The 24,303-nt window shown below is 41.2% G+C and overlaps 1 protein-coding gene across 26 annotated transcripts in view; it reads left to right on the top strand.

Moving 5' to 3' along the window:
- The window catches only part of myocd (myocardin), a 163,583-nt gene that overhangs the window by 117,058 nt on the left and 22,222 nt on the right, over positions 1 to 24,303 (top strand). For 2 of the 26 annotated variants that reach the window (XM_042398418.1, XM_042398414.1), the window contains exon 1: positions 17,834 to 19,077. The exons of 6 other annotated variants lie outside the window; for them this stretch is intronic. In XM_042398418.1, the coding sequence (XP_042254352.1) occupies positions 19,023 to 19,077 (55 nt within the window). In that variant the 5' untranslated portion in view covers positions 17,834 to 19,022. 18 more of the 26 variants (XM_042398419.1, XM_042398412.1, XM_042398416.1 and 15 more) reach the window with 15 other exon arrangements.

The following is a 24,303-nucleotide window of genomic DNA, read 5'->3' as shown; positions in this document are numbered from 1 at the left end:
TACTGAATATCCTGTCCAGTACGTTTGAACCAGTCATATAATTCCAGTTTTTCTCTGTAAATGAAATACCAACAGTAGCCAGGTAGTGCTTCCACAACCTCTACCCTCCTGTCTTCCTGGTACGTGGCCAGTGGCCGACATGATCCCTGACCTGAGGAGTCTGAGCCAACAGCAGACTGCTCCAGAGAATTTCAGGCAGCCATCCCCACAGGCCATGAGTGTTCCCGTCTCTGACAGACAGGAATGATAAGAGTCGCCAGGCAGCACGTTCCCAATCACCAAGCAGCCAAATCCTGCAGTACAATACAAGGTCACACTCGAAAATGCTCCCTCGTTAGATTCAGTCTGCTCATTTTTCCCAGTAGAGTCTTTGACATCCCACATGTTTCCTGCATTCCCTGCAGGTTAACTGTGAAGCTTCACAACATGGTGAAATTAAGAAGTAATGTTCTCCCTCATTGTGAAAGAGACACGTAAAGAGGTGAAAACTCTCAGAATCTCAGAGAGATAAAAAGCAAGATGTGTTATCTGTTTCACTAATGGCCTGATTAATGAAAAGGGGACATTGGCAGAGATAACTCCAGCGACCTGTCTGTTGCTTTCACTTTCTCCAACGTGCTGTCTTCCACCTCCTGGTCTGACAAGCCAGTGGCTGTCTGCTTCTGAGAGTTGTTTATCTGACAAATTGCGCCCTCGGACATGTCGAGAAGCCCAAACATTTCCCAGCTGTCAGTCATGCTGATGAACAGTTGAGGAGTGTATTGGACAGTTTGCAGGCTTGTGTGAAGTATGCAGAGAGAGAAAGTCCTTCTTGTCAGTGCAGCAGTGAGGTGTCTCCCATCACACGCAAACACAGAGCACGACTGACGGTGGTGTGTAAGGATGTGTGTCTGTGTGTGTGTATACATATGTAGAGCATCTGTGAGTGTAGGCGTCTGTTTCTACCAAGCAGACACTCTACAGACAGCTGTCACTTATCAGAGCACTCGATGAGATGTGACTGCTTTCTGTAGTCCATCTATTTGTGACAATCCACTGTTTGTGTAGGTAATTTATTTTTTACATATATTATTTTTCTCTATTTTTATTCTCATGTGCCCTGTTGCAACAGACAATGAATGAGATGGTAGAATAATTAAGTTCTTAGTGACTACCATTGAGTGCAAAATGCGGAGCCATATACCCTCTTTTCTGTGACTTTAAAAGAGCAAAACAAAAGAAATAGGTTTCAGGAGAGACAATCAAGGTCTACTTATTCAAAGACTACTACTACTACTACAAGGAGTAATGCTAGCGACTCTGAGGCTGTACTTACAAACATTGTTACTTTGAGCTAAATGCTTATATTAAAGTCAGCATGCTAACATGTTCACAATGAAAATGTTAACATGCTTATGTGTAGTGGGTATAATATGTATTATGTGTATATGTGTATATGTATATTATGTGTATATGTGCAATATGTACCACCTTAGTTGACCTGTTAACAAGCTAACCTTTGCTAATTAGCACTAAACAAAATAGAGCTGAAGCTGATGGGAATGTCATTAGTTTTGCAGGTATTTGCTCATAACAAAAGAACTGGACAAACTGGAATTTTGACCTGATGATGGCACTAGATGAGAAATTAAGATATCCCCAGCAATTTATCTTGTCAGGAACATGAATGTCTGTGTCACACGTAATGGCAATCCATCTAATAGTTGTCAAAACATTTCACTCATAACCACAAATGTCAGCCTGCTAAGGAAAGGATAGATATAGGAAAGTCAGTAAAAGTCATTAGGATTCATCTTCTGGGACCATGAATGTCTGTTCAAAATAGTTTCTGAAATATTTAACCTGGATCAAAGTGGTGGACCGACCAACACCGTCATCTCTAGTCCCACACCACTAGTGTGGCTAAAAAGATAGTGTAAGTATATTTAAGTATATTTGGATTTACAGTATTCCTACCTTTTTATTTATAAATAACATTTATAACTCACATAACCTGCAGACCCAAATCCAAAACACCAAAACTGATTGAATAGAGCGCTTGAGGGAGCCCTGGTTTCAGTTAAGACTTGGTTGAGAACATCTCTTCCAGTAAACATTTTCTTTACCTCTTATCAGAGTTAATGTGCATGACACTTTTCACAAAGTTCATTCTAATTGTTTGCCTTGAGGTGTTTGATTAGAAAGGTCAGCAGTAATGTAATGTCAATAGCTCATAGTTAAAGGACTTAAAATATGCAAAACCACCAGGATGTTCTCTAACTTCTTTCACTGCTGCCATTGTTTGCAGCACTTGTTTTGTGCTAATCAGTGTAATATTACAGTGTAAGTGAAATTTGAATGAAGTAGTGAGATGTTCCTTCCTGATTTGATAAGAAGTGTCTAAGATGTCACACGTGATGGAGGCATGATAACAGCCAGACACTTTTTTTTTGAACAGAAATCAGTGGAAGTCTCTCTGATTCAAGCATCATGTCTGTGCAGTCGGGGACACTGTGGAGTTGTCTCTAGCCTTTCTTTCCTGCCATTTATTCTCCCTCCCTCCCCCTCGTCTCCTCCGGCTCATGTGGAGCCTGTGAGTCGTTCAGCCTGTGATCATGGCGCTAGTCCACGACTGAGTGGACAGGCAGCCAATGACATCATACTCCATCGTGGATATGTGTGTGTGTTTGGGGTGGTGGGGGTTTGGAGGGGGGTGGGGAGGAGGGGGGAAAAGTGACACCTCTGGTCACTGTGACACACTATCTGTCTCACCCACCAAGTTTACATTGTGAGTCAGATCTAATTGTGGTTATAAGAGTGTGTTTTATTGGTAATCCAAAGATCTGTGCACTTTCTCTCCAAGACCTTTATATTGTCTTCTCTGTTATGATACTTAAGTACAAGACTCACTCTGCTAAGTATGGAGGGAAGTAAATTACAGTTGTATTGAATGTAGAATGGAGAAAGTTAAGCTGTTTGCTGACAAGTGCTATAAAAAATCTAATGTAATATAATCTATAGTATAACCATTTCTTTGAACACACATTAAAAACAAATTTTCTTAAGTTCATTCTTGGTGCTTGGAGCATTTCATTCCATACCAGAGCATGTATATACAAAAGCAAGTAACAAATGAGACAACTCTATCATCTCTAATCTGTGTGACATTTAAAATAACTTGTAATGGAACTACTGTCATTTCAATGGAGCAAATCCATAGACGGTGTTCTGAGCAAACACTGTGGACACTGTGACCGTACACAGGGTGATTATCACAGGATATGGGAGCATTATGTGTTTCAAAGCTGTCTGCCCTGCAATAAAATAAAGCTCAGTTGGGGGTAAAAGATCAAACAAAACTTCTTTGGATCTCATAAAGTTTGCCAAGCAGAGCTAGGAAGTGGCAATGATGATTACAGACTCAGTTCTCTCATGTGTTGTTGGGTTTTTGTATTCTAAAGTTAAGCTAAAGCTAATATGTGGCTTTAGCAGTTTTCAGTCAGACAAATGGAGTTGTTATCATCATCCCAGCAGTCACATACAGGTTTATGCCGCATTTACGTCATTTGGATGGATGGGTGGGAAAACAACTTGCTAGCGTTCATGTCCCCAAACCACTCAAAACAGCTGGATGAATTCAGAATTGCTATTGTGAGGGTTAAAAATACTGCGTATTTACAATATAACACTGTATCCATTCAATTTGGGTTTAATTTCCTTGAATATTTGCTTGTTTATCAGGCACTTCTGGATTCTGAGCAAGTGCCAAGTTGATATACAGTATATCAGAGCATTTTGAAAAATTCAGGTTTCTCAGCCCTAATTACGACATGCATGTTGACGTTTACACTGTTTACAAGTCAGAAACTTTTTATTATGGTATCTCCGATATGATATGAATGCAGCCTTCATACCGGAGTTTTGTTTTGGCAACAAACTTACATGCGACCATCTGGAATTATTCCTCCACCTGTGTTTCCAGGGAGACACAAAAAGGGAATTTCCTACTTAAAAGACCATAACTTTGGAAAATGACCACTCAATTTGGCTAACTCTGACTCCTAAGACCTTGGCCTATATCAGTCAGTGTTTTTTTCCTAGCAGAAAACCTATATGCGACTGCCAGGAAGTTTTCATCCGCCACAATTCAGCTCATCCCAAGGAAACTCATGAAACAAGAATACAGAATGTTGGACTAAAACTTTGGAAAATACTCAAAGCAATTTGGCTAACTCAGACTGCTAAGGCCAGCAGTGGGTTTTTTTTTTTGTGGCAACAAAACCATGTGCAACTACCAGGCAGTATGCCTCCTTGATTAAGCAGGAAACACTGTCTGGGTAAACACAATAAAGGGAAATTTGGGACAAAAAAAAAAAAAAATTGGAAAATACCCACTGAATTTGGCTTAATAGTTGTAGTTGCAGTACGAAGGTATGGGTTTACAGGCAGAATAATTACAGCAACCAATAATGAAGGGAAGCCTGTGTGCTAGTTCAGGCACTCAACTCGAGTCTGTCACTATATGTGCATGGCATACTCATCTCACTTTAATATATATCCAACATACCCTTTTCATTAGAGCGGTGTATTTAAGCAATCAGTGCTCTGCTCACTATTTGCTGCCACAACATTCACTTGAACGCTGTGCTGACACTTGCTGCTACTGCTGCTGTTCATACATCATTTCATAAGTCCCCCCCCCCCCTCCAACCCAGCAGCCATATGTACTGTAAGCTCTGGGTCTACCTTTCCCATAGTGGTTCACTATTATTACGTCACTCTCCACTCCCTGCTGTGTTGAGCTTAGTGTTTCCTTTTGGGGACTGATGAGATCAGAGCTTAGATGCGTCAACGCTTGACACATTGTATATTCACATGATAATCTATTCCACTCTTTCAACATACATGTGGCATTTGAGTATTGTTTTATGTCTTGAAAAAATCAGAACCTATGCTTTACCATCAATGAGTTCTGTTTTAGTTTGGTTTGACTCTACCATATACTGCCCGGCCCTCGCTGTAGACCGCATACCCCAGGCTGCCTCCAGGGCATGAAAATTGCCATAACCAATGAGGTAAAGGCAATAGTTTTCCACAGTTCACAATCCTGTTAGCAGAGTCAACAGCATCAGCTTCGGTTTATTCTATTACTCTCAATCATGACAGTTATAAATATTTCCAAACCCACCGAAGCTGGAAAGGTGGGGTTAACACTCACACAGACCACAGAGATAGGAAAAAAGACAGCAAGAAACACACACATATACACATGTAGCCCCTTTCAGAACCCTAGAACAACATTTGATCATGACCCACTGAGCGTCCCTGGGGTGTTAAAAGCAAGCACGACCTTGTAGATGTTGGTGCCCCTTTGTTGTTTCAGCTTTCGGAATCGGGCAAAAGGAAGAAAGAAAGGTTTGTCCGACTGAATTACCTATCGCAGGAAAAATAATAAAAAAGGCAACGTACCGAATCAATGGGTCAGCGTGACGATAGCGTAATTTCTTACTGACAAGTCGCATAAGTCAGGCCTCTCAACATCCCGCAGGGTGGAGATAGCACATGTAGCTGTGTGTTTGCTTTGAACGCGGAATGGCAGAAAATGTCACCCCTGATGAATGCTCCATGGTGCTGATAAGACATACTCCCCTCTGGGCGAGCGTGCAAACACATATGACACACGTGCACACACAGGCAGATAAACACGCATACACACAGAGAGACTTGGTCCTATAAATAAGTCTTTGGTCCTGAAGGGTCAAGTGGAGTCCAGCCCAGTAGATACCAGCCCTGTACCCAGGGATCAGTCTGCAGCCCGTGGCGACCCCTGTGTCTGCTCTCTGTCTGTCAACCATCTCGAACGCTGTTCCCAGATCAGATTACCCAGCAGTGCAACCTCGGTGAAACCGTTTTTCATGCAAGAACTCAAATCTGACCTGGTATCAGTGTCTGGAACAGCCGTGCATGTTTTACGCTGTCAAACAGACGTCAGTGGGGGGAAGGAGGGGTTTGCGGGGTTGTGGAGAGGACGGGGCGGGAGGGGTGGGGTCATACCAACAAAAACATGGCTCTGGTCGGTCCTCATTGAGAGAAAGAATGTGTCGGCTGACAGGCCATTTCAGCGAGGCCATTTGGAAGTGCTGGAGCAGCTCGGGAGATCCAGATAGCTAAATATTTGCACTATTGGTTCTTTTCTGTATGTCCTCTATGAGTTCGATAGCGATGCTGTGGTGGGCCTGCATCACTGTGACTCCTCGTCAAAGTCATGTGATAGAGAGGCAGATCTATCCTTTGAAGCCCAGGCTGTCTTTTTCAGCTCCTTTTATTTACAAGCTTATGACATTGACAGTATATGTACAGTATGTTGTTGTTGTCAGTTGCCACTAAGACTACGTCTAGATTAAATTGGCTAAAACATAATTTTCAAACAAAAGCGAAATGCCTCCACAGCAAGAGTTTCAGCTCGTTAATGCAAATACCTCCGTTCACATTAAAACGGCCAAAAAAAAAAAATTGTTATTGTCAATGTGTTTCTTCTTCTTCCTCTTCCAATGGAATGCCGCAATACTGCCACTATCTGTTTCGTCACCGATACGACAGTGTTTCTACGAAGCTCCGTCTTCCCCGTACACACTACAACACCAAGCCGGCGTTTTCAGATTTACACACTCTGGGGAGAAAAACACCATTTTAGACTGGACGGAGGGCCAAAACAGACAGAAAAATATGGGTTATGAATTTAGCCAACTTATTGTGGACATTCTAATTTTCATTAGTTTTCATCAATTTGTCACTACTGTAAAACAACAGGAGTAACACATTTGTTTTCATATATATACATGTTTACATTTTTGCCACTAGTGTACCCATCATGCTTTCATTATGCTTCACGCTTTGGGGGATGTAACAGGAAGTATAATGTTGCCATGTAGCTGTGGATAACTCCTGGGCCTTACTTTATTTTGTCTAACTTTTTTTACATTTTGGCACAATTACAAGTCACGCTATATTAGTTTCTAGCTGCTCCAGTTGGCACAGCAGTGGTAGAGTATTGTACTTGTTAGCGTGGCTCTGTCTATTTCTTGAAAATGCCCACTTAAAGTCCAAGCATGTAGTTGGTGCATGCTTCAATAAAACTCCGCAGTCCAATCTTCTTCATTTCAACCATTTACAGAACACCTTCTTCCTTAAATACATAATAAAAACATACTACACAAGCATGATAAGTACAGTAAGCACGGCAAGAACAACAAGCACGTACACAGCAAACACAGTCAAAGACTAGTGTGCTCTCAAGGCTAAACTATCTAACACGCACATACAACATGTTGCACATTCTAACCAATCGCAAGTGAGAGCTGACTGAGATCATTGGTCTTAATTAAGCGTAATGCAATGAAACTATGGAACTGCTTACTATCCTTAGCAATTTAAATACAGCACGATCTAAATTATTTACAACTATGTCTCTATTGTATAAATGGCTCTAACAGTACTGTATTGTTACTGTAATTTTGAGGCACTTGTACTTGAGTGTTTCCATTTAATCAAACTGTGTACTTCCTCTCCACTACATGTCAGAGAGATATATTGTACTTTTAACTCCACTATATTCATTTGTAAATATACAGCTATAGTCAAGAGATCTGGAATACAAAATGTAGCACACTTGGATTTTACATACAAAACAGTCAAAACCAGGCCTTTTGAGCGCAGTAATGACATTTTTATCATTTATTGAAAGATAAAGACATACTAGGATAACCATGCACCTCTGGGTCAACTACATCAACAGTTATGCTTAAAGAAAAGCAAATTGAAAAGAAAGTGGTGTGTCTCAAAATGTTTGAACATTGAATTTAAATAAAACATACATAAATGGACAAAACAACATTGTATTATACAGCAAATAACTATGACTTTTAATGATTTAACTATGACAATCACTATGAGTCCCCACAAAACATGTGATCAAGCCATAAGATGCAATACACTGGTATAGATTAAACAGCCCAGCACTATATAAAGCATTTAAAATTACCACCTCCATCAGCTGCAACATTAAATGCCACTCACATGTTTAATGCATCACTAATAATAGTCCCAAAATATATGATAATATAACACAGAGGCAGGGATAATACTTATGTACTTTTACTGTGAAATAAAGCACTTTCACTTGTAACACTTTATTACAACTTATTAGGATTACACTAGTTAGGATGTGGATTCTTCTTCCATCACTGTTGCACTGTAACCATGGATATAAGACTCCAATAGATTACTTTTGATACTGAAGAAAGAATGTGTCCTGGTTTGACTGAGTTCTGACTGAGGAGAGGAGCTGTCAATCAGGCTCAGTTCCCTTGCTGGGCAAAGCTGCTTTACTGTATGTCGACAGAGCTGCTCATATCTGAACCTGCTGCCGTAACAAAACCAGGCTTGCGGCATGTCACAGTTTTATCCATACTGTTTCCCCTGGAATTATTTCAGCTAATATTGAGTCATTCTATTTCACTTTCACTAATTTTGTACTTAACTGGTTTCTCTTTATAACTCCGTCAAGCATTTTGAAAGACCTGCCTGCATGGATGATAGTTCCTCTTGACTCTCGATGTGTCTTTCATCTGGCTCTGTTAGTCACGGACACACACATTAACATCAACAAAGTAGACTTTGAGTTATTAAATTTCTGATAGTGAAGTTTCGGGAATACCACATAAAGCCGGCCCATAGCCCTTGGTAATAGGCAGGAGTTAGGAGTTAAGCTGCAGTGATGCAGGCCCGTCTCTGTGCTGAAGCCTCACAGACATGCGCCCCCCCCCCCGCCTTCTCCTGCCCATGCGGCTGTGGCCACCATCCAGCTGCTGCAGACTACAGCGGAGGCAAAGTCAATTGCCGAAATCTAAACAACCACAAAACACAAAACAGTATCTCCCCCTGTGTTTTGGGTTTTTACATGAAGTGGAGACACCAATCTCCCTCATGCTCTTGCTGTGTTTTGGGATTCCATTCAGAATCGGCAGCAGACGTGCGCCGCTTGGACCCCTGGGCCCACAGAGGCCTGAGGAGAGAATGTAGAGTGAAGGTGACCGAGCCACAGACCAGATAAAGATGGGGAGAGAGCAGAGAGGAGGGATGTAAGGGGAGACAGGAGGGGAGGCTGCTGGCTCGGGCTCGTCTTTCTGTCACTTCTGGTTTGGATTCAGCTCACTCCCCCTGGAACTTCTTCATTATAAACCACAGCAAAACCTGACTGTGAACCTGACTCCACGTCTGACTCCTTCCACGTCTGATTGTCGCGTTCCCACCCTCCTTCAATTCTCCTTCTCCTCTCATAGAATATTTCTGGCTCTTGTTTGTGCACCATGCTCTTGCACACTCTCTTTCTGTCCTCTTATATTCTTTATATTTCAATCACTTTGTTTGGCTTCCATGATCCCCCCATTTTCTCTTGCGTCTTTTTGCTTTGAGCCAGGCGGCTTATGTCGTGGGAAACCCCTCAGTCTTCTGATAAGACTGATTGGGTGCTGATAAAGGACTCTCAAGTCTCTCTGATGCCTAATCCAACTTCCATCATCTAACCTCGTATCACCCCAATGACTTCCTAAATTTTTTACAATGGAGCTAAATGATAAATGATAGCTTACAAAAACATAGCTTGAGGGTTGCTTTAACAGTAATGCAAAATTCACCAAGGAAACGGGCTGCAAGACGAAGTCTAATGGCAATCAACCATTTGCTAAACTCTTCTTATTCCTTGCGACACCTGTTGATTTTGCTGGCTGAAAAGACAACTACTGTACCTAACTTACCAATTAAGCTAACGATAACTCCATGGGTTGGCTAGGCCTGTTGTGCCTAGTTATGGCTGTTAAGCTTGATCAGACCAGTTTGGAGGACTGCCAATGCCATGTAGCTAACAGTCAATTTGACCTGACTGGTTCAGGTAATGTAATGCTTCGTTCTGCGTTGTCTTGAACTGTCATTTGAATATCATTGCTTACCTGAGAGCAGAGGAGAGCTGCTATATGAGACAGAGCAGCACAAAGGCACTCAGACTGATATGACACAGCTGTAGCTGAGGCCATAGAGGCCACTACGTCTGCCTCTTAACAATTGCAATCACACACTAACACACACACACACACACACACACAGAAGTGCCCTCCAAGACCCCCCACCCATATCCTATGCACTCCTGACCTGACAAGCTCATCTCTTGTCGTCAAACAAACTCTTTACCCGCGCTCTATCAACCCACTATCTCCCATCCTCCTCCTCCTCCTCCTCCAATGCAACCCCCTCATCACACACACACACAAACACATAACTCCTTACCAGCTCTCCAGTCCATCATTTGCTTCCAGTACCTTTACTATCTATATTGTCTCCTTAAATCATCCCCCTCTCCACAGCCAGATTAAACTATTAGGGGCCTCAGGGCAAAAATGTACTGTTGGTCCCAAATTAACCCCCCAACACAGGGTACACAGCACACAACACATGGCCGCTTCATTATATACCCAGAAATCTATCGGTACTCTTATGCCAGAACAATACCCCAAGTTGGCCCAAGTTTTCTGTGTATCAATTAGTTTGTGCTAATTTGATGAAACTTAATTTAGGAATATGTACCAAAAACAAAGCCACATGATTAGATAGTAAAAAAATCTGCCTTTGTATTTAGTGCACTTTAGTGATGCAAATTCCCAAGCATATTTGGATTTAATCAAATCAACCAAAACCCAATTGACATGCTATGCACCTAGATGTTTTGGGGACCCTGTTGGTCTTGGGGTTTGGGGTTTGGGAGAAACTCCAGTGAGTTGGTACCATTCCAGGCCAATTACTTATTACTTATTGTATCCTCTTTGTCCCCTTTGTAACACTACGCCACAATGAGCTCCCTCTGTCCTTGGCTAAATTTTGAGCCTTCCCCCAAGTGAGGTTCATCTAAATGAGGTCATCAGTCATAGTTCTGCACTAAGTTTTCTTTTTTTTTGCGTCTGTGCTAATTCAGTGAGGATGTTCTTGCTTTTGGCTTTTGTATAATTCCAGGGTCATCATCTTGTTTGGCCAGAAGATGCCCCATGGCCTTGTCAGGCATCCACTGTGGAATGCCTCAATCCTTTATTTATTTATATTATTTTTGGTTTCCAGCTAGCATTCAGAGTTGTACATTAGGATGGACTCGATGTTGATGTTAATTAAGCGGTCCTTTGTTTTTCAGCTGTATTACTTGGACTTCCAGGTGTTGCAGAGTTTGGAGAACACACCCTAGGCTTTCCCCAATCTTGCCTTGATGTCCCTCTGTGTCCCCCTGTCCTAAGTAAATGAAGTTCTCGTCAAACTAAAGTGGCTCAGGTTTTATTAAAACCTTTGCAGAAGGTGTTGTATTAATGTACATCACCTGGATTTTGGAGTCGATGGTGTTGAGACCTTTTTCCTGGCAAATAAGTGAACCTGTCTTTTCTCATATGTTGTGGTAGTTGGCAGCAAGGAAGACAAAGTCAGTGGCAAAGTCCAAATCTTCCAGGCCGATAACTGTGTATTAACTTACAACAGATCAGACTATCTCTCTCTCCTCATAGACATGCACTCTGTTAATGGAGCACTTGCATAAACAACTGATGCTGACGTTTTTCTTGGGAGGATAATCTCCATGTTTTACTTAGAAGAGTTTCTGTGTCAAGATTTTCTCAGGGTAAGAGACAATTCGACTTCAGAGTCTATTTGTGGGTTAAACTTATTTTCAGAAACCAGAATGTTTTAATTGATTTTCAAGTTGTTGTTTTTTTCTTTTTTTTGATGATTTCTTTTCTTTTTGCTTTAGAGACATGTGAAGTACAAAGTTTTGTTGTTGTTGTTTTGTTTGTTTGTTGTTTTAACCATCCTAACCCCATCATTTCCCCACTTTGACTAAAAACATCATCATCACTTTATAAATTGTAATATACATATTCAATATGTAAAATGAAAAAACTCGAGTCGATTAAAATATTTAATTGAAGCTTGCTTTATGCAAATGTATGCATTTATTGTTGGAAATCAACACAAAACAATGACAGAGATTTTCAAAACCCTCACAGGTGCAGCATTTAGCTTTTTAAAAATATGTTCAAATCATAACTTACAGCAAACTCAAGCTCAACAGGCAACAGATGGGCACATTGGCCAGCTAACATGTCCATTACTTCAGTACTGATTAAAGATCACTGATCATAACAGAACCTGCATTAATGCCATAAAAAAGAGCATTGTGGGCTCCCATAGCCTCTGGCCTAGTTTGCCTAAGCAGCAGGGTGGCCCCTGCCAATAGCACCTTACCTCCTCCTCCTGACCCCTATATATCGTTGGGCCATTTTACATTGTTTAACTCCCACTCTGGATGTCCATTACTTAATGAAAGGTGCAAAATGGAAGCAGGCAGGGATGATGCAAAAACAGGAGGGTTGAAGTCAGCAGGATGAAGGGCATAAAAACCTTCCTTCCTCTCATCTCTTGCAATATAACAGCTGAGTTTCATGATGTCCAGCACATGTTCCAGTCATACAACATTGGACAGTGCATTCCAGTACACTTCCTCCTGTGACACTCTCTCAAGGCAAATGGCAGAGGGACAGCTGGATTCCACTGATGGCATATGAGCAGAGATATTTAAAGCATTTAAAATACGTGGCTGCTCCTATCAGCAGCCAGAGAACCTACATTCCTCTGATTCATCATTTATTGGAAGCGATGGCAACAACAATGTGATCTTGTCGAAAATTCCACACACAACATATGTAATGTTGTAATGTTAGAATTGTTTGTAATTCCCTTGTTGAATCTGGACATCATTTTTATGAAATTTTGAGCAGTTTGGTCATTTCAGCTAGTCGCATCTGCTTTATTTAAAACACAAGAAATCACACAAAACATTAACAGTCATTTTTTGATCTAGAGGTCTGCATGGTCGGCCAATAAACACATGCTAAGTTGTTGTATCATGGAATGTGTGTTATTAACATGGTCTATGCAAAGGCGTGTGACTTATTGCATTAGAGGAGCATTGTTTTGAGATATGCATCATACAGCAGAGCGAAAAGGTCTGCACCATGACACCCTGCTGTATGCTTATTGTATATAACGTACAAAATGTGCACTCAAAACTGTCTAATTGGTATATGAGTGTCATGTTCCCTGTCTTTTTTATCACACACACAGTCAAACACACACACACATGTATGGCTCCAGACAGTTCAGATGAGACTTGTCACGTCCATTGACATAGGGCCCAATTAAAGGGGAGGATTAAGCCAGGGCTGGGTGACCTCTTCAGGAATCTCTCTGAGACGCTGTGTGTACACTGTCAAACCCTCTGACAGACCTTCCCTTTAAGCACTTTCACCTGCTAATTAAGACGCCCATGCACGACTGTTTTTTGTGCGTGTGAGTGTGTGCATCTGCACCTGTGTGCCTACATGTATAACTTGTGTATGTGTGTGTGTGTGTGCTTTCATTCACTGCGCACACAAGACACCCGCGGATGTCAGCCGTAGATTTGCAGCCCAAGAAGCTTCTATGTAAATATTTGACTTGAGCATTGTATGGGTTTTTGGAGCTCATTCCAGCACACGTCAGTGCGCAGGCTAACAGCAAACAGAAAGGGCGTTTCATTTGTTAAATTAAATTATTACATTTTGGTGTGTGCATCTCTGTGGTGTGTGTAGAGGCTCCTCGGCAACAAAAGCTGTGCAGTGTTTATGGTGTGGAGAGATTAAAATGGATAGCGGTGAGGCAGGAGCAGTGAGCTGTTGCTGGACAAAGCTCTCTATGACTGATTAGTGCTGTGTTGCGGCACCTTTTTTATAAAACATGGAGAAAAGGCCTGTAGGAATCACACACTTCTCTTCGGTATTCTTTTTATTTAGTAAACTGAAAAAAACCTCAAAATGTTGTGCATTTTAAGCTAGTAAAAAGATTTAATCAATAAAGCATAGATGAGGTGAATTCTTTAGACTTCTAAGCTTCTTTACATCTGTTAACAAGGAGCTTCACTGATATTTTGCTCTGCACACAGAGGTTCACACTATTCTCTAATGTCTCACCAGTGCAGAAACTTCAGCAGCCAGGAATTGAACCCAGTTCTCCAGAGGTGTTGTTAGGATCTTGAAACATTGGGGGCTTAACCCCAGCCCAGAAACACACAGATCTTTAGAATTTCACCTGATAATTGCACCATTTTCAAGTTATATCAGAGTAAAATGAACATACGATGTGAGACACTGTGCTCTAGCAGAAGGGTTCAGTCAGATGTGTAGGCTGGCTTTCACCACATGTAATCAAAATAAACAAAATGAGTGCAATCTGACTTCTCATTCAACATCCTCATTATTTTTATTTTCAGCAGCAGGAGTAAAACCCTGAGAAAAAAATAAGAGCCTTGACCTTGATGAAGCAGTTATTTGCATAATTATATGTTGCTGGTGATTTGTTCAGTTTTGAAAATTGACCAACGCTGGTCTCATAGCTTCTGCTTCTATTGTGTGACAAGAGGCTCCTTTTGAACTGTGACAAACTGTGTTAACTGTGTGTCTCATCCGTCTATCTGATACCCTCCTCTTCTTCACCTCTCCAGCAGCTCTTTTGGTGTCTCATCTGTCAGTTGCACTCCTCATCTCCTCCTGTTCTCTTCTCTCTCCTGTCCTGCTCATAAAAAGGATTCAATCAGTATGTCCCAACCAAAATCTAATCAAATCTCTCATTGTTTGATGTCATCATAAACACATTATTGATCAATTTATTTTATACATAGACTTTGAACACATCAACCAATATCAGTGGCACTCTCACGTCCTGACTCATCTGTTGCTACAGCAACAGGGGAGAACTCTTCCTCCACCTCCTCTAGCCTCACCTGCGCCTCATTGCCTTCATCCTTTTTCTTTTTGAAAAAGCTTCTTATATCCACAGTCCTCAAGAATTAGCTAGCTAGCTACCACCAGATGCTAACAATGACAAGTACTGTAACTGGTGTGCTCTTTCTCTCTCGCATGCCAAGTAGTGTGAAGTAGATCTGCTGCTTGAATGACACACAGAGGACCCAAAAACTACTTGCATTTACTTCAATGATATCAAAAAATCAGTTATAATAATTATCTGCTTATAGTGATCAATTTGACATGAACAGAGATGATCACTATAAGCGGTTTCCACTGTATATATATATTTTTTGAGATCTGGGGCTATTCATTAAACATTCAGGGCTGTAGCTCCGGACACCCAGGCCTAAAGACACCACTGCTGTTCTCTGTAGTGAAACCTGAAAGCTGAAGCTTGACTTGCTGCGTATTACAACCTCTTGACTTTGTACTGATGTTCTTTGAGAAATTTACAATGTAGTACAACGTCAAGAGGTTGTGATATGTAGCACAACAAGCTAGCAAAAAACTGTAAACGGAAACCACGTTGCCCTGCATGCCCATTGGCATCTGCATTATACGAGAGACTGAAAATGTGATTGCTGTTGTTAGTGTTTGGAGCTGTTTCTAACTGCTCCAAACACTTTCTAATTTTTGTGGTGAAGGAACACATCAGCCAGTGAAACAGTGTGACTCATTTACATGTTTTTAATAGTTTTTGGAAAACAATGTTGCTCTACAGCAGAGAGGGATAAGATAAATCAGGCTTTTCATATACACACAATACTTGTAAGTAGGATGACTTCATTGTTGGTTTGGCTCTGAACATGAGATTTATCAAACAAACAATAAAGAAAATTGCCTGCCTTATCCTTCAGAACGGCATTAATTTTTGGCCACTTGGGGGCAGCACAACTAGCTGAAAACACAACATTAACATATGTATTCTCAGGTATTTGGTGAAAGTCCAACATTCACTCTCTGTTTTGGATTCTTGAGAAAAGACTGAAAAGAAAAGAGGCTCTTTAGAAAAATAGATTCAATAGCTTACTTAGAAAAATCAAGACCAGTTCAAATGTATTTAATTCAAGTGGTGATCAACAAATATTTTTTTTATTTTGGATCGGAAAATTAAGATTTTATCATTCTAATTTGAGATATTCTTACTTTCTTGATTGCCCTGGCATTGTGCAGCACATGGACAGGAAACCAGACTGGTGGACAGACACATACTGTATTTCACCATTTAGCCTCTCTACATTCTCAGCTGTAAACACTGAACCCTTTAATCTGGGTTTACTGAGACAGTAGCCTCCTGGAACAACAGCCATCACTGACTCTGACACCTGCTGTGTAACAAAAATAAGGACACATACATGACATTCCCACAACATTTTACTTATTAGGATGTTGAGATTCATTCTGATGTTTTTGGTGTTTGCAGTGTGTCTAGTTTACATTCACATTTCATATTCTGCTCAAATAAAACCTTGAAATAAACAACAGCAGAGAAAGCCTTGGCACGTCCAGCTGACGTCCTGTGTTGACGGACGTTTAGGAGGTTCTGCGACGTGCTGCAGTTGGCTAACGTAACCCTCAGAGGAGAGCGAGTAGAGAGCTTAGTTCAACTCTGACAGATGTCCGACTGGTATGTGGGAGCTGGAGGAAGGGATGCCTTGTTGAATACAGGCTGGGGAATCTGCTATCATACTGCTGATAAGATAAACCTCCTGCTTCTCAGCTGCTGGGTGATTGACTGGACTCAACTGATCACTTATCGTACCGTACATCGATAAATGAAGCTGTAATGGAGCGCAGCAAGCTGACAGGTTTACTCAGAATGATGTTTTTGTATGCTTTCACTGTTCACCAGTGATGTAGTGGTATAAGACAAATATCTATTAATATGAAAAGCATTAATTTATGCTATTCTTCTCTTAAGTTACACTATCCCCATCATAATGTACATCAGTTTGATACTAAAAAAGTCCTGTCAAAAGCCCTCCAGTTCTTTTATTTCTACTGATTCAACCTTCACAGCAGCACGCTTTCTACTCAGACATATACATTCTCTTTAATACATTATAATAATAGTATAATAAAAGTTTTTTTTAATCTCACTTTGATTACTTTAAAGGGATATTGCATTTGATGAATACCTGGCCTTCAAATCAGAGTTTGACAAAGTCTTGCTGACAAATATTTTTTTCAGTATCTCTTAAATTTCACTCATATATTTTTTCAGTTTTAATTTGGTTTCTTGGTACAGTATGATGTAAATATAGTTGTGTAGCAAAAACATATAGATATGACCTGCGTTCTGATACCAAAGCGATATTTGTTTTGATTCCTTAGTTTGACGAATTTCATGTTTTTCTTCATTCAAAATATATGCCAAATTCCTAAATGCATCTGTGTTAAAGCAGCATTAATTATTTTTTGGCCACTTGGGGGCAGAAGAGCAAGCTGAAAACACAACTTTGATAGGCCTATATAATCACCTTGTAAATTTGATATGGCGAACATGTTAGCAAACAGTTGCCTGTTTACACATCCAACAGACATTGGCAGTCACTTGGTGTTGTGTTGGGCCAGTAAAGGGCCAGTTCACCCAAATGACAAAAAACGGAGTGTGATGTTCGTCCATGACGAGTGTTTGTCCAATATTCACTCTGCTTTGAGCTCTGTTTTGGTCTCCACCAACTACTGAGAGAAGACATGTTTCACTTTCAGAATTTGATCCATTCAGTCCGATAACATCTGGAAAGAGAAGAGCTAGAAGCATGATCAACAGCCAAACGACCAGTGCGGGAATGTTGTGCTTGTCATGAGATTTAAAAACTCTGTATACTGTGAAATACAGAGAGATTTATCTGGCAGTGATAGGCTCAATCAGCATTGTGTGAACTTGTTTGGCAAGGCCTGGAATGTAACAGACATTCATTTATATGTAAAAGTTCCACACTGCAGGTTTAAAATAACTGCTTACTCTTTCTGGATACCAGGTAGAGTATCCAGAAAGGGTCAACAGGTGAAACCAAAACAATGAGCTGAAAGATGCCAAAACTGTAGAAGCTGAGGGGAAGTTTTATAGACTCATCACTTCAGAGGACAGCTTTCACATTACATGTAATAATTTGAGCCATTGTTAATATGAGACGTATTTGAAAAATAGTGCAGCTTTAAATTGAGAACTATAAAATACACACTCAAGTTGGAAAGTTTTCCTGATTTATGACAGGAAATATGATGTCTGGATATCTTTTTGATACTCAGTGCCACATACACATTCTGGTTAGTACTCAAAATGTATTATTTGATACCCAGCCCTACTACCTTCCACAGTTATGTCCATAAACTGTTCATCCAATCTGTTTGTAGAAACAGATTCAAGTAAGAAGCGATTACATGTTCCACATTCAAAGCAGTTAGATGTTGGCTGATAGGTCATTCACTCTGATATATATAGTCATCAATCTTATGAACAAAGTGAGCGAAACTTGTTGCTGTCCCTGCTTTTCCCACTTTCTCCCTCCTGGCTGTACTGCTGTACCACTATCTGTCTCTGCATCTCTATCTTAATCTAACTCTCCCTCTCTCCTCTCTAATGACAGTCAGCAGGGCTGATAGGCAGATATATTTACACTGGTGGCAAGGGAGGAAGAAGTCAGCAGCCAAACCCTGTCCAGCCTCCGGCTCTGGCAGGCGGGGCTTAGAGGAAACCCTGGCCGGGTAGCCCCTCCCCGAGCAGGGCATATCTCTCTGTGCTGTCCCTGGCCCTGCTCAGAGCTCTCAGCTAGATGGGACCAAAGCCTCGGCGGCCCGCAGACTCACACAATCCCACACCAGCCCCTGGGGGAGAGAGCAGAGAAGAGAAAGCAGCACAGAGAACAGAAGGCTGCTGCTAGCGTGCACACTGGCTAAGAGAGATACAAGAAAGCCAGTGTGTCTTTAATTTTTTTTTTTCTTATATTAGCTGTCTTCTAGAGCTGTTGATGAGGCAGGCTGGGTCAGCTCCATCTCATCTCAGTTTGGGGTCCAGAGGCGGCCGGGGGGGGGTCGAAGTGTGTACCGCTTCTCGATTGTGTGTGACATTATTTTGCAACTTGTGAACACTGGAACTGTACTGTAAGCATTATGACTCTTCTGGGCTCTGAACACTCCATACTGATACGAAGCAAGTTCAGATCAGGTAAGTCCAATGATGATGATGATTGACATGTCACTCACACTCTGTTGTATTTGTGTTGAGGTTATTAGTGGAAACTTTCTGTGTACAGCTGTGTTTATTCTCAAGAGCCTTCCAAACAGTTTGTCTGTCAACCCTTGGCATTTATAGGCAACCCTGTATACATCATGTCATTCATCTGTCTTCACGGATGAGTTGTGTTGACACTCATGATGTGCTCTTCAGTAACACCAGCCGAGTGACAGGTGTGTGTAATATACTGCGGGCATGTGATGGTACGAGGAATACCAAAGAGGCCAGCATAAGTCAGAAATCCTCCCGCGTACCAATCCTAACGACGCAACCCATCACAGCGTGATGGATTTACAGCTGGGCGTGTTCTTTGATGTTCGTCCGCCTCCTCGTAAAAGCACGACATGTGAGGGTGATGTCTCGGGCAGGTTAGTGCACTTGTTCCGTGCCAGCCGCCAACCTGCTGTTGCTGCTGAGGGAAGCCAGTGAGACTTTCTCACTCTGTGGCTCTGTACACGCTGATAAAGAGAGATTAGAGACTGGAGAGGGGTCGAAGGTTATCTTAATATGGCTGAATTAGAATTGTGTGTGTGTGTGTGAGCGTGTGTGTGTGTGTACCTGGGCATATCAAGGAGGGAGGAAGGGTACGGACTACAGCACTGATTTAAACTCCCCTTAACACACAGCAGCTGTTGCAGCTTTGCATCCATCTATCTCCTCCACATACACACACACACTCTTTAATTCCATCACTCTCCCTTTTTTCATTCTCTCTCTCTCTCTCTCTCTCTCTCTCTCTCTCACACACACACACACACACACACTTTCTTGTCTCATTTTGAAGATATTTGCTGTAAGCCTGAGCATGTGTGTTTGTGCTACAGTGTGTGTAGTCTGACCAACACTGCCACCTCCCTGAGGAAAATGTAACTGATGGTGTCAGCGATCAGAGCTCGTATCCCGCTCTCTACTCTGTAAACCTTGATGTACATAATCACCTCTCAAAGCAGCACCTTACACTGCTGCGAGTGCACAAACTAGTGACAGGAGTGGCTTCAGCTCTTACTCTCTACAGCTCTGAGCTGTAATTGCGTTCCAGGAATGGCAGGGTAAATTATGCTTTTCCTTTGAGTTGTTTAGAGCAGATCAGCAGGGTGGGAAATGACCCCCGGTGCTCGGGGGAACATGGGAGGGTGGATGGCTGTGTTCAAAAGTAGTTTCACCAGGGTGGCTCAGGTTTTGTGTTGCTCTAACCCACGTGCTCTAGCTGGTTAATATAGCACAGATGTAGAGATGTTGTCTTTATTGCCATAAAGGTCATCTTGTTCCAAGTCTGCTTGATGTTACAGTGAGAGGGATTAATGCCAAGTGATACAAGTTACAACTGACATGACTGCTCGAGCGAATTTATAAGTGCATGAGTGAAATATTGTGCGTAAGCGAAGTAAAACAGCCTGTAAATCTCTCTGTGATAACCGCTGATGACAGGGGGAGTCTTCGTCGATCTGGTTGTCCTGGATTTACAGTTTTCTTTAAGCTGCAGCGGCTTCAGTTACAACGAGCGCCCCGTGAAAAACCAGCGATCGTCGCTCCTTTTGCACCACGCTTGAACTACATTATCAAAGCCATGGGAACTGCTGCTGCATGGTTGAAGCTAAAAGGAAAGATAAAGATCTCACTTAAGTGCTCCCCGCAGACCGCCGTTTTGTGAGTGTGTGTGTTACTGACTGGTTCTCATGCCGATTTGATTAACAGCTCAAAGGGCTCTCAAGCTGACTGCCATTATGTAACACTATGACAGAGGTGTCAAATATGAGTTAAATCCATGCTACAAGGTGTCAACCACATGTTGAATGGTAAATCTTAACCACACACAGAAAACACCTGCTTTGTATCAGATACCACACCCAATCCAGAACTTATTAAAGCTAATGATGCTGGATGTTTTTACCTGAGTAACTGAGCCCCCAAAATGGTAAAAAGTAGGAGAACTATTTTCGTAACTTTTGATGTATCATCCAAACTTTTTCTGCAATGATTCATGAAAACATTTTAGTTTATTAGTCTCATGCTGTAGTCACGTTTTAGTCACAATTCAAACTACCATTTGAACGTCAGAAAAACAAAAAAAATTAGATCTGTAATGACCTGCTTGAATTCCAAATTTACATGTAAAACTGCAACGGGGCATGCTTTGTACTCCAGCAGGGGGCGTTTGTAAAATGCACGGTCCGTCTAAACCACTGCATGCTCTATCAAAAACTAGCAACTAGCAAGCTGTGCTAAACGGATAATCATGACACCAAACCATCTGAAAATTGATGTGAGGAAGCATTTTGGATTTGACACTATACAGTAAATGGAAAAATCGTGAGTTAAAGGTAAAGCTGTTAGCTGACTTAAAATGCAGCTGCCTTGCTGTAACGTTAGCTTGTCGCGCTAGCTTGTTACTCAAGTGAGGCAGCGACAGCACCACAAAGGAACATCAGTTTTACAACACAGTTTAGGATTAGGCTACATGGCTTGTGTTCGAATTAATGTGAACAAAATATGTGTTACTAAAAGTGACAACCCTGTTCATTAAAATAAGAAAAGTTTACCCCACTCAATTTTTAATTTGGTGGTAGGCCTACCATGTGGTGTTTATCATTATAATTGATTCTCTAATGAATAAAATAGACTGTGAGACCAGACAAATGTTATTCCAGTGATCCTGGCAGGTTCTATGTAGGCATTAATATATCTAACATAGATGATAATAAGTAATAATATCAGAGACAAAACCTGGACATCCTCCACTGACAATGAATGGCACTCTGGCAAAGGATAAAAAAAACACTTACCAGTGTTCTTACACTCAAGTGAGCTTTTTTTCTTCTGCAACACAAATCCACATCACCAGAATATCACCCTACAATCCCACTGTTGACTATCAGTCACTGTCAATGGAGCAGCTCCAGAAACTGTATCTTAATGGTGAAGTGTTGGCTCATCCGCAATCTGGCTCTGGCTCGCTTTCACAAATCTGCCGCGAACTGTCCAAGACTATAGGAATAAAATATGAGAGTCCTGTTTTAAGGTGGATTTTCACTTTATGCAAAGGTATTAGACTAAAATAAACCTAATACTTCATTTAGGAATACCTGTTTATTAGAAGTTATACAGCCATGCTCATACATCTATCCTGAGCACATTCCTGCCTGTGCTGAAGGAAAGTTCAGGGGAATTGATGTAACAAATGCAACCAGTCTCTTTAGCTAAGTTGCTGGAGTTTAAGTGTAAAAGTGAGGTGTTATTATTAGCCGGTTTCTTTCTTGTATGGTGACTGTGAGTGTGTGAGGCATAGGAGGACAATAAATCAGAATTTCACTTCACTGGCTCGTGTAATTATCACCACTTCACCAGTGCAAAGCAGGCCAAATGATAATTTATTTACACTATAAATCTGAAAACTTGTAAATGCGGCTGTGCATTTGTATATTCTTTGTTGTCAAGAAAGCCAGAGTTGAAAACAAATGTCTTGGATTTCAAAGTCAACAGTGAGAGAAGCAGAGTATCGTACGGTTCAGTGATCTGTGATTACAGCACCTGGTCCTCTTTCTTTAACATGTACTCTCTGCAATCAGGACAGACAACCCTCTGGTCCTTGCAAAGCTTTTTAAGAGAAAAGACAGATTATGTGGCAGCTGCTGTGCTTTCTCAGACAGAATTATTGATGACCCTGTCAGGAAGAGGTAAAATCAAAGACACTCTACGGAATTAGCTAAGTGAGGCTGTTAGCTGGCTCAAAATACAACTGCCTTACTGTAACGTTAGCTTGTCACTCAAGTGAGCAGAGGCACTGTGAATGGATGTAACAACAGCAGTTCTACAGCATAGTTTAGGGTTAGGTTACGTTGGTTATGTTAGAATTCATTAGTAGAGTTAGAATTTGTTGGAACTGTCTTAACCGTTAGCCCTTGCAAGAAAAATTGTAATAATCTAATTTAGAAGCTTTTAAGAAAAAGAGTATATTATGTGGCAGCTGCTGTGCTTTTTCAGACAGAATTATTATTAATAATATTAAATATATTATAATAAGGAGCTGTCCCTTGAGTTAAAATCAAACATGCTCCACAGAGTTAGCTAACGCCAACAGCTACATTCAATTTGTTACCTTGTTTTTTCCATGACCAAAGAGACAAAACTTGCTTTTATGTGTGCCTGTATACATGAATGGGTGTTGATTATTGAAAGGGAGCAGGATGACAAAAAAAAAGAAAGATAGATGTTGTATCAATTACATGTTTTGGTCAGCTTTCAGTCAGCAACTAAATCCTACGTTAGCTCTCTGTGATGTTGTAAGCAGCAGGTCACGACCCCCCACTGTAAACTAAAGCAGATGTCAGATGAAGGGAAGGGCCTGCTGTTACATAATGGAGGTGATCTCCCACAAGAGCGCTATGATGCAGCAACTGAGCTCACACCGACATGCAGTCAAACCGTTAAAAAAAGTCATTACACCTAAGCCGGAGGGTTTGAAGAAATTCATAAAATGCTCGAATGTAGCCGAAGCTGCACAAATGTAAACCACCTGAAGCAGATAATTAACAGTAGGAAGACAAGTAGAAAGTGATTAAGGCTTTGCAGAAAAGAAGGAACATTTCATACTTGTGCGTCAGATCCAGGGTCTTACAAGAGACCTTGAGATAACAGTGGGGAGGAAAAACACAAAGACAAAGAAAAAGAAAGCAAAAGAGCCACAGACACAAGCAGACCAACAGACATGGGGGAGGCTCTATGTTTATGACCCCGTACTCCCACCTAGACCACTTCTACGCACGTACACACGCACACACACATACACATGCACAGAGCAGAAACGTGCGCACAAACTGCAGACCACACACTGCTGAGCAGATCTGTTTAAAAGCCAGGAGCTGTGTTTATCATTCCGTACATCCTGCTCACAGAAATATTTGTGAGCAAGCAGCTTTGTGTTTTTTCTGTGTTTTCTGTATGCATATGTATATACATGTATTGATACATACATGTGCATGTGTGTCTGTTGGTGCGCCTGTTGAATCACTACAAGTTATCAGTTGTTTTTTTTTGTTTTGTTTTTTTCATTTCAACCTGTAGGCGAAGTGAAATTATGCTAAAACCTCTAAATCAAACTTCTAGTTAGTATTATGCAACAGCAGGTACGCTGCTTAACCAAAGTGAATTCTGAGTCTC

Source organism: Thunnus maccoyii, chromosome 20, assembly GCF_910596095.1.
Source record: "Thunnus maccoyii chromosome 20, fThuMac1.1, whole genome shotgun sequence".
NCBI lineage: Eukaryota > Metazoa > Chordata > Actinopteri > Scombriformes > Scombridae > Thunnus > Thunnus maccoyii.
Note: the sequence above shows the minus strand (reverse complement) of the source record. Positions and strands in the feature narration are given on the sequence as shown.